This window comes from Perca fluviatilis, chromosome 10 (genome assembly GCF_010015445.1).
Source record: "Perca fluviatilis chromosome 10, GENO_Pfluv_1.0, whole genome shotgun sequence".
Classification (NCBI taxonomy): domain Eukaryota; kingdom Metazoa; phylum Chordata; class Actinopteri; order Perciformes; family Percidae; genus Perca; species Perca fluviatilis.
In genome coordinates this window covers 14083758-14093559 of record NC_053121.1, presented here as the reverse complement: position 1 = coordinate 14093559, position 9802 = coordinate 14083758, and the positions used below count along the sequence as shown (strand labels likewise).

General features: G+C 41.2%; 1 protein-coding gene across 1 annotated transcript; it reads right to left on the bottom strand.

Moving 5' to 3' along the window:
* LOC120567114 (fibroblast growth factor 4-like) lies at positions 1-8734 on the bottom strand. Its single transcript, XM_039813929.1, has 3 exons — positions 8414-8734; positions 5697-5800; positions 1-717 (listed from the first exon to the last, which is right to left on the bottom strand). Exons 1-3 carry the CDS (start codon positions 8703-8705, stop codon positions 541-543), a joined length of 573 nt encoding a protein of 190 aa, XP_039669863.1. The 5' UTR covers positions 8706-8734; the 3' UTR covers positions 1-540.
* Between the last annotated feature and the right edge of the window lie 1068 nt (positions 8735-9802).

Genomic DNA, 9802 nt, shown 5'->3' with positions numbered 1-9802 from the left:
GGCCGGTTCAGACCGTTGCAACCTTTCCCTGCAACGTTCTAATCAGTTTCGTCCTGTTGCGAATCTTTGGTCTGAACTGGGCTTTAAACCTTCTCTGAACCGAGTTTGACAGTTCCTTTAAAATGTTATTAGAACTTGTGGGTAACGTTAGCCAATGTGGTGGGAACGTTCCCTGGTAGCTGGGTGCTTTATATGGCCACCACCTCAGCTACCTGAGACTGGTAATGGAAACAACTCAAATACGATAATAATGATTTGGGCCCTGATTAGTTCAGTCGAGCACCTGCTATTTTTACTGATAACAATGTTAACACTCATACTGCTTTGTATTCTGGCCATTGGAGTCTTCATTCACAGCCATGTTGAAGCCACATGACTGTTCTTTGGTCGGTGTAAACGTTGCCTACAGCGCCGGTTAGCTCGTGATTGGGCAAAAACGTTTGAAAGTGCAGCAGTTTGTGTTGCGTTGTGTTAGTTGTAGAAGGAGAACACAGTGGCCTTGGCTTTCTTCTGTACTGCTCAGAGTTTTGATCTTAAAATTCATATCCTGGGAAGGAAGTGTGTCATGGTCATGGTGGGTGTGACCCGGTTGCCTCTTTTGGTCTTGCCGGTCTTGCTGAGGCCGATGTACATGCCAGGGTAGGCAGCTGATTCATACGCGTTATAGTTGTTGGCCAAGAGATTCTCCTTGAACTTGCATTCATCGTTGTAGTGGCCCTGAGGAGAGGAATACGAGGAAAATGTATTGAAATGTAGTGAACATTTTCTGGTACAGGATATAAAATCCTCTGTTCCAGACTCAAACACCACAAAACCAAAAATGATATAAACAAATTTGAAAGCACATTCCTTACTTGATTAAGAATGGCTTCCATTTCATAAATAAGTTACATAAATTACAAACAGGCTTTATAATTGTACATTACATATTTTTTCTTTTAACAGACACTATGTATACACCCTATTCTTGAAAGAGTTAAAGGGATACGCCACCGTATGTTGAAATAGGGCTTATCACGGTCTCCCCTAGCTGTAGGTAGGTGGGCCAACGCATTTTTTGTGTATGCATTGTTTTAGTGCGGTGAAACACTGGCAGCGCCCCCGCTAGTTAGCTTAGCGTAGTGAATGGAATCCTATGTTGCCGGTTAGCATGTTGTGAGTAAAAGTGAGCCAACAAAAGACAAAAAAACAACCTAATTACTTGCACTGAGACAAAAAATGCGTTAGACCACCTATCTACAGCCAGGGTAGACCGTGATAAGCCCTATTTCAACAAACGGTGGCGTATTCCTTTAACTGACGCACAACTTCTTATGGAAGCTCTTCCATGGTTTTACAGCACAAAGTCTGAATAAATTCTTTCTTTTCAGACAAGCATGTTCTGTGGTAAAGCTTTAAATAATTCCCTCTTAAGTCATACCTCCATTGGTCCAAAAATGAAAGATAGCCTCAACTGTTGCAACGGTCTTTAATTTTTGGACCAATGGAGTTATGATTTAACTCTTCTGTATAGAAGAGTCGGTAAACTTAGTTTTCTCAGTCTTTCTTCATACAACATACTGTATGTTTCTTTCCTGGGATTAATTCAGTAGCTCTTCTCTGGACCTTTTCAATCCTTTCTACATATTTTTAATTCATAAAAGAAAATGATAATTTCTCAACTCTATACTAATCATTGTTTGAGTTTCTGGAATGTGGCCATTGTTTGGGACGGTTTCAACTTCCACCTTTCCTGATGACACATAAGAATAAAAATTCACAAACACTGATCCTTTAAGGCACGCAAAACACAGAGTTTATAATTAGTTTTTAATAAAAGGCCATTTACATTCAGCTTTCTGAGTGAATATATTGATCTGAGTACAGATTGGCAGACAACTCCCCACACACATTTGGAAATAATATCGCTATCATCATAAGCCCATAACCCCCCCATATATTTAAGGGTTGCAACAGACAATACAATGTACAGTACCCGCCTACAACAGAAGATATGGATATTGTTGTGGTATTGTGTATTGCATCCACCATGACAAATATTGCTCAGTTTCTTGTTAGAATGAGATGTTTTTTCCATGTCCAATTTTCTAAGTTTCCATTTCCTTGTTTAAACTAAATCATGTTTGTAAATAAACAGAAAAGGACTTCATGACATGAAAATAGGGATCTTGTTAAAATCAGGAGTTTGTCTCATGGTGGCAGCAGCTGTAAGCAGGTTAGAGAAGGCGATAGCAGGCCACCCTGTCCTAAGGAGAAGCATTTCAGATCTACACCCAGTCGGCTATCTTAGGTGTGTGGACAAATAGCATCAGGGTCAGGTGCTGTCCTTGTTGTGTCACCCTTACCATAGATACTTATACTTGGAGTTGTTCCTATACTGATAGCAGTATATGAAAAGCCTCCGGTACTGGAGTTTATGCACAGATCCGATACCACGCAATTTAGCCCCGTTATGATATTTGAATTACGTGTCATGCCACTAAGTAGCCCATCCCACACGGAATTACATGGCACCAATACAAAAGTAATTTCATCCACAGCTTCCGCTCTCAATGTCCACACACAACATACTCTACTCTGCACAAAATAAAGAATAAAGAAAACATATTACAGCAGCCACAACACAATAATCTAACCCATACATTGTCCAACAAGAACTAACCATTTCATACTGAAGAAGATCTACTTTAAATGTGTTTATTTATCATCTTTTTCTGTTATGACTGACTGTCAAACTGGATAATAAAAGAAAGTTCTATGGCATTCATTGTTTGTGTTTATTCATGTTTCACAATGAGTTTAACCTGAGCCAGGACATATAATACTATATACTAATATAAGGGGAAAAAACCCACAGTGGCTTGGCAGGCTCCCTCACAGAGGTCTGTGAGCAGCTTCAGCCAAAGGTCAATCTGCCCCCTGAGACTCTCCACCCCCCATCCAACCACCTACCTACAGGCCTGCTGTTAGATGAGTAAGTGGATGACTAACTGTTGGATGACTAACTGGTGTTTGGATTATGACTGCATTAGCCTCAGGTAGCATTCACAACAACTTTAACTGGAGCTGATCACTCCAATGTTACCAAATAAAACATTACACCTGTGGCTCGGGGCCAGAGGAAACCACGTACCATCACTGAGACATGGAATAAAATCAGACAGAAGCAGCGGACACCGGGTGATCTGCGTCATCTGGATATTAATAGTTCTTATACTTTTAGGTCCCATTTCTGAGCATTGTATTTGAATTATTATTAGTTTCATCTCAGTTTAATTGTTATTTTAAATACATTGTAACAGTTATGTGTTTATTTACAAGCAAATAAAAAAAAACTTATTTTAAAATGTTCTCTGTGATGTGGAGTAAGGGTGTGTTAGATATAACACATAAACAGTTCAGTGTCTATAATCTGATCATAAGACTGAATGAAGGCTGTTTTTTTAAGATTGTTTTTATTGACGTTTTTTGACAACATATGAACAAAATACATAAAAATCAACACCCAAAATACAAACGAAACAAACAAGCATACTCACATACACGCCTACAGACACAAGGGGGGGGGGAGAGGTACAAGTATGCCCAATTCATCTTAACCCCAAGCCAAAGAAACCAAAACCCAAAGATGTCCAGTAGTATGCATACAAAAACCAAACAAAGACCGGCATAGACCAAATCAGTCCATACTTACTTGCATAAATAAAAGTAGAATCAAATTGGGTCCAGATATTGCAAAAAGGGGCCCCATGATTCTTCCCATTTATGCTGATGTTTTGAATACTTAGTCCACAGTTTCTCCATGTGGATCACTGAAACAAGTTCATGTAGCCAGTTTCTGAAACATGGTGGATTTGAGTTTTTGCAGTCCTTAAGAATTAGTTTTTTTTTGCCAGAACCATGCCCATCAGTAAAGCTGTTTGAATGTAGAGGTAAGATTAAAGAGTCCTCTGACCATCCAAAAAGGGACAATTAAAGATAGTCTTATGATAAACTCCGGGAAAAAAAGACAAACATTCTGAAGGCTGTTTTTTGACTCCGTCACATCATGGCACAAACACAGCACACTGGTACCAGTCAGTTATTCTGGCTCAACAGATGTACATTGCTGGGATGAAGCCTGACATCCGGCATGTGTGATGTTCCTCCCCTATCGCTATCTCTGCTATCGGGGCTTAGCGCCGCGCAGGGCGGTTGTGATTGGTTTAAAGAAATAGTTTGTACAAGCCACAGCAGTTGATTTTTTCCCCTATCCCAGTAAAGACAAGGCATGTAGCTAGACCTTACCGCAGCGCTGTGGAGATAGGTCTGGTAATGCGAGACTACCAGTCAATAGGTCAGCAACAGTCTTGATCAGGGGTGTCAAACACATTTTCATTAGGGGCCACACAGGAAAAGAGAATCACATCAAGGGCCAGACGTGTGTAGTTTATTGACATGCATACATCGAAAAAATTAAATATCTTTCACTGTATACTGCATGTTGCTTTTTCCGATTTTTTTTGTGGCTTTCTCAGATGTTTATGTGATTTTTTACATTTTTTTATTAATTTGCTGTTTTTGAAACGTTTTGTTGCTTTTTATTTCATTCTTTTCGACTTTTGTCACACTTCGGTCGACATAAAGCCCTAAAAAGTCACCAAAGAGTTCCTTAGCCATCATAGAGTTTAGCAAATCAAAGTCTGCAAATCTGCCAAATTTAGGGGAAGTGTATTAACAATAGTAATAAGATGAAAAAGAGGCTGAATAAGAGTAACAGTAACAATTGTGCTTTACTTTAGAAACAATACTCTTTGCATGGCATTATCTTTGTGGGGACCCGTCATTGACATAATGCATTCCCTAGCCCCTTACCCTAACCTTAACCATCACAACTAAATGCCTAACCTTAGCCCTTACCCTCACCCTAACCATAACCTAATTCTATCCCTAATCCTAAAACCAAGTCTTAACCCTCAAACAGCCCTTTAAACTTGTGGGGTCCAGCATTTTGGCCCCACAAAGCTGTCCGGACCCCACAAATATACTGTATACCCGGTCTTTGGACCCCACGAATATAATTAAACAAGAAAAACACACACACACACACACACACACACACACACACACACACACACACACACACACACACACACACACACACACACACACACACACACACACATATCTAAAGCAGCTGTGGACAGTAAGTGAGAAGAATCACTCTTTCATTTATAGCTCAGTACAGAGAGATTTTCTGTAGTTCCTGGTTGGAGTGTCTGATTAAAATGCTTTATTTACATTTTTAAACATTATTTTGTAATACCTGTGCATTACCTCCAGGTTGTTAATTAGTTTAGCTTCTGGTCCACATCATCCCCGATTGCTACTTAGAGTGCCACTAGCAGAATCAAGCCCTCAGGTTCAGCTAGTTGAAGCTCAGGTCCGAGATGAGCTATTTTTGCTTTGTTTGCAGACAGAGGACTCAACTAGCCTACTTAAGGAATCGTTCCTAACCTCAGCGAACATCCAGGTTACAGCATTCAGATGTGTAGAAACCAGAGACCTTCACACATCCCAGCATGGAGATGATGCTGTTTGACTTTACACCATATCAATAATACAGCTTATGGAAGACATCTGTGCAAAGAATGCTGCCACTTTCAGTTCAGGTCACACATCTTGTAACAAATGAACAAGGCCTGATCCGTTCTTACCGAGCCGTAGAGTTTCCCTTTGTCGCTCATGGCGATGAAGAGGCCGCTTCTCACTCCAAACAGAGTCAGCACTCCTCTCTCCACGGGGGACATTTCTAGAAGGCCTGGGATGAAACATGGAAATGATCAGCAGCATGAAGGGAAGTTCAAACTAAATGGGACACTAATAATGCTTACTGAGATTGCCTCAGAAGAGCTGTATAGTCCCAAAAAGATTTGAACAGGAACAGTGGAAAGCCCCTGAATAGCTCATTTATCTTTTAGGTATTTAAACTGCAGGCCTTAAACAGACGGTGGCTGATTCATGTGTTGCACTTTGAAATAAACAGAACACATTTACATACTAAAGGCCAATCCACATGGAAAGAGTTCTTAGAAGCTTCTCTTGACAGACACGCTTCCATTTCATTAAATGTAACACACTAACTTCTTCTGGCTAGCTTAGTGAAGCATATTCTCCACAGACAGCTGCTGTTGAAATCACACATTATATGTCGTGAGCCCAATTAATGGTATATCTGTAATGATTGATCAAGGCTTTATGTGTCGCTATGAACTGAAGACAGATTTTTGGGCTAGTGCAGGTGCAGAGAGCTAGAAGTCCCGGGAGTTAGTTTACACTGAAGGCCACAGCTCTTAGCTTTAGTCACATCACAAACAGAGGGAGACACCAACATGTGGTGCTATCTGGTATTACAGTAGAACCACATTACTAAACTCTGACTGTTACACTGCAGTTTATATCCGCGACGTTCCACTTCTGGGATTGCTCTGGTGGTGCCGGAAATTCCGCCTGTCCGTCACTTTCCTCTTTCTTTGTGTTGGCGTTCTAAACTCCGGTGGATTTCTGAGGACTATGGTTAACTGCTCCTCAGATCTCTGCAGGGTAAATCCAGACAGCTAGCTAGACTATCTGTCCAATCTGAGTTTTCTGTTGCACGACTAAAACAACTTTTGAACGTACACACGTTCCACCAAAACAAGTTCCTTCCCGAGGCTATTTAGCAGAGGCACCGTGGCTCCGTCCAGCGCTTAGCGCCGGCCATGATGATTGTGATTGGTTTAAAGAAATGCCAATAAACCAGAGCACGTTTGTATCCTATCCTGGAGTGCTGTGTGCACTAGCCAGACCCTCCTCCGGAGCGCTGTGGAGGAAGGTCTGGCAATGCGAGACTAGTTACACCGCTACAGTTTTTAGCTGCTGAAAGGCAGCCAAACAGAGGTAAGACTGGATTGATACCCAAGAACAGAAAAAGCAGAGATGTTTGGGCTAGAGGATGGATACCCGAACCGAGCCCATCGGGACCCGACGGTACCTGATGGGCTGGGCCGGGTTCGGACAGATATTTAGAAATGATGTTCGGTTCGGGTCGGGCTCGATCACATCAGCGCGATAAGGCATTGAACATTTTGAATTTAAAAAAGCGTATTATGTAGGTGCCCGCCTGTGTTAACGTGCGCTTGTTGCCCCGTGTGTGCTGATGCGCTCATCTGTTGACATTTCCGAAAAAACACTGATCTGAAATTGTTAACATCAATGTATAGCTGCTGTCCGACCTCTAGTCTGGATTTGAAATGCTGTGTAGAGTGGCTGATTATACTCAGCAGTGATGACTTCTTGGCTTATCATGTCAGTATTTCAACTGAATAATTGCTTGCATAGTAATTAGAAGAAATGCATCACTTATCACAAGTCGAAAACACTTTTGGCCAGGAAACAAAGTAACAAGCTAGTAAGAAATACTGTATGCGGGCGGGGTGGCGACCCATCAGCGGTGTAACCAGAGCATGGCAGGAAGTCACTCAGAATGGGACGGAAATATGAGAGTCTAATAAAAATAATAATGCAGATTTAGGTAAAATTAGGTAAAATATATTTAATCATTCATTCCTTCAGTCAGGTTCAGCTAGAGTGTCCGTGGAGAGGTTATTTTCGGACTCCTCATGTTACCCCGCCTGTTTGCAGATATTTTGTGTCGACTCTGATGCTTACAAGAGTAAAATCCTTCATGTTCTGTTATCAAAGGCTACATTTGGAATGAATTTAATCAGCCTCTACGGGCTCATAAAAGTTATCAAGCACAGAATATACGATCTGTTCACAGAGTATATCTAAATATTTTCAAATAAACAGAACATGAAGAAGATTCTGTTGTCATGTTTCCAGCTTAACATCTGAGCTAATGAGCTAGAAATTTCCCATCATGCCCAAAAACCGCCTCTATCTTGTGACGTTATATATGACATCACAGCAAGTCGGCATCAAGTTGAGCAGAAATCTGTCCAACACACACACACACACACACACACACACACACACACACACACACACACACACACACACACACACACACACACACACACACACACACACACACACACACACACACACACACACCCTGAATCAGTACAAAGGACTGTGCAGTTTGTAAATGACACCACCAGTAGCTCTGTTTGATGGAATCATATTTTACATTTAGGAATCGTTGCTCTACATTTTCCAGTAATGCCCAAGTGAATTCCATATTATCTATTCCCATGAACTGACCAGATATTATTGGACATGCTTTGCATTTAATTGTTAAAATAAGCACATATTTGCTAATGAAAAAGCATTTAAACAATCCTTACAGAAACCACTGGACCCAATGGCCTCAGTCTACTTACTCAAGTCTTGGTTACATTTGTACATTTATTTGAAAGGCAAAATGACTTACTGTATCTGTTTTCATTATGCACGCCTGTGATCTTGCCGTTCGGTAAGACCTGAATGTGGAAGCCAATGCCCACGTTACAGTAAAGCTTTCTCAGTCTCTTTATCCCCAGTAGGTATTCTCCGTCTCTAGCTGTCTCCTCCCTTTTGTCCCAGGAGCTGGCGCTGTCCCGTGCCGCTGGCCCGCCACTCCCTATGCTCCGTCTCTTACTGCTGATGACTGGCAGCGGAGCAAAGGAGCTGCACAGGAGGATGCCATAGAGCAGCAGAGGGAGCTTGGACCCTGGCGATGACATCCTCTGCTCACCAATCGCAGACACACTACTGTTGGGTATTACTAAGACCAATCGAATGTTCACTTTGAACAATATTGGTCATAAAAATCGTTCCGGCTTCAGTCTCTCAGAGAAAACCCATGAAGAAAAGGTCTCGACTTCTGCACTCTTTAAAGCCCAGAGAAAAGTTTCAATGTGCATATTTAGACATCTCTAAAAGCTGAACCCATTAGGGGTCCAGTTTGCCAGTGAGTTGTCTCCGGTCTCCTCCTCAGGTAGATCCAGCAGACATACAGCAGACTTATATGTGCCCCATATTACATCACAACACCACCCGCTGTCCTGTTTGTCTGTGAGTCACAGATGCTGTAGTAGCACACAAACTGAGAAATACATAAAACACATAGTGACAGAAAACAAAAGGGAACACGCAAGTACACAGAAACGCAGAGCAGTGAAGTATCATAGACTGCCTTAATCACATTAGAAGTTGTATCCACATTTGACTACATAAGTTCATTCTATAGCGAAGTGAAAGAGGCAAATCTCAGCATCCATGAAAGGTGTTTTAGAGTTGTATGCACGTCTGTAAATCTTAAAACACAAAGGGGAAAAAAAAACATGTTGCAACTAAGGCTGAAATCTTCAGTCAGACATTAGGTGGGGAGGACAAGTAGCTCTACAATAGGTATAAAAATATGACTGTTTAATATAACAAATCATTTACAATTATTTAAGGTTAAGATAATGAACAGCCAACAGAAAATAAAAATTAGGCAATTATGGTCAAAGTTGCTGATCTGGGAAAAGTTCTGGCATGTTTTATTTGCGATCTTATGGAGATATATACTACACTACCCACAATCCTAAGCGTAACAGCGACATCTCTGATTGGTCCATCTCCACCATGGAAAGGTTTAGCGTCTTACCGTACCCGCGAAACCCTGACTGCTTGCAGCAAGCTTCTACCATTGAAGTCTATGAAGTTACTGTACTTTTACTTTTGACTTTTTGGACATTTTCGAAATGTTTCTTTTTGCGCCGACTCAAATGTTTTATGGTCACGATTCCTCTTATAGCTGGTTAGCTTGGTTCCAGGCTTAAAACTTTTTATATAA

Coding starts and splice junctions, on each gene's coding strand:
- LOC120567114 (XM_039813929.1), bottom strand. CDS start 8,705: ATGTCATCGCCAGGGTCCAAGCTCCCTCTGCTGCTCTATGGCATCCTC. Junction 5,801..8,413: donor GCATAATGAAAACAGATACA/GTAAGTCATTTT, acceptor GTTTCATCCCAG/GCCTTCTAGAAATGTCCCCC. Junction 718..5,696: donor AAGGGAAACTCTACGGCTCG/GTAAGAACGGAT, acceptor TCCTCTCCTCAG/GGCCACTACAACGATGAATG.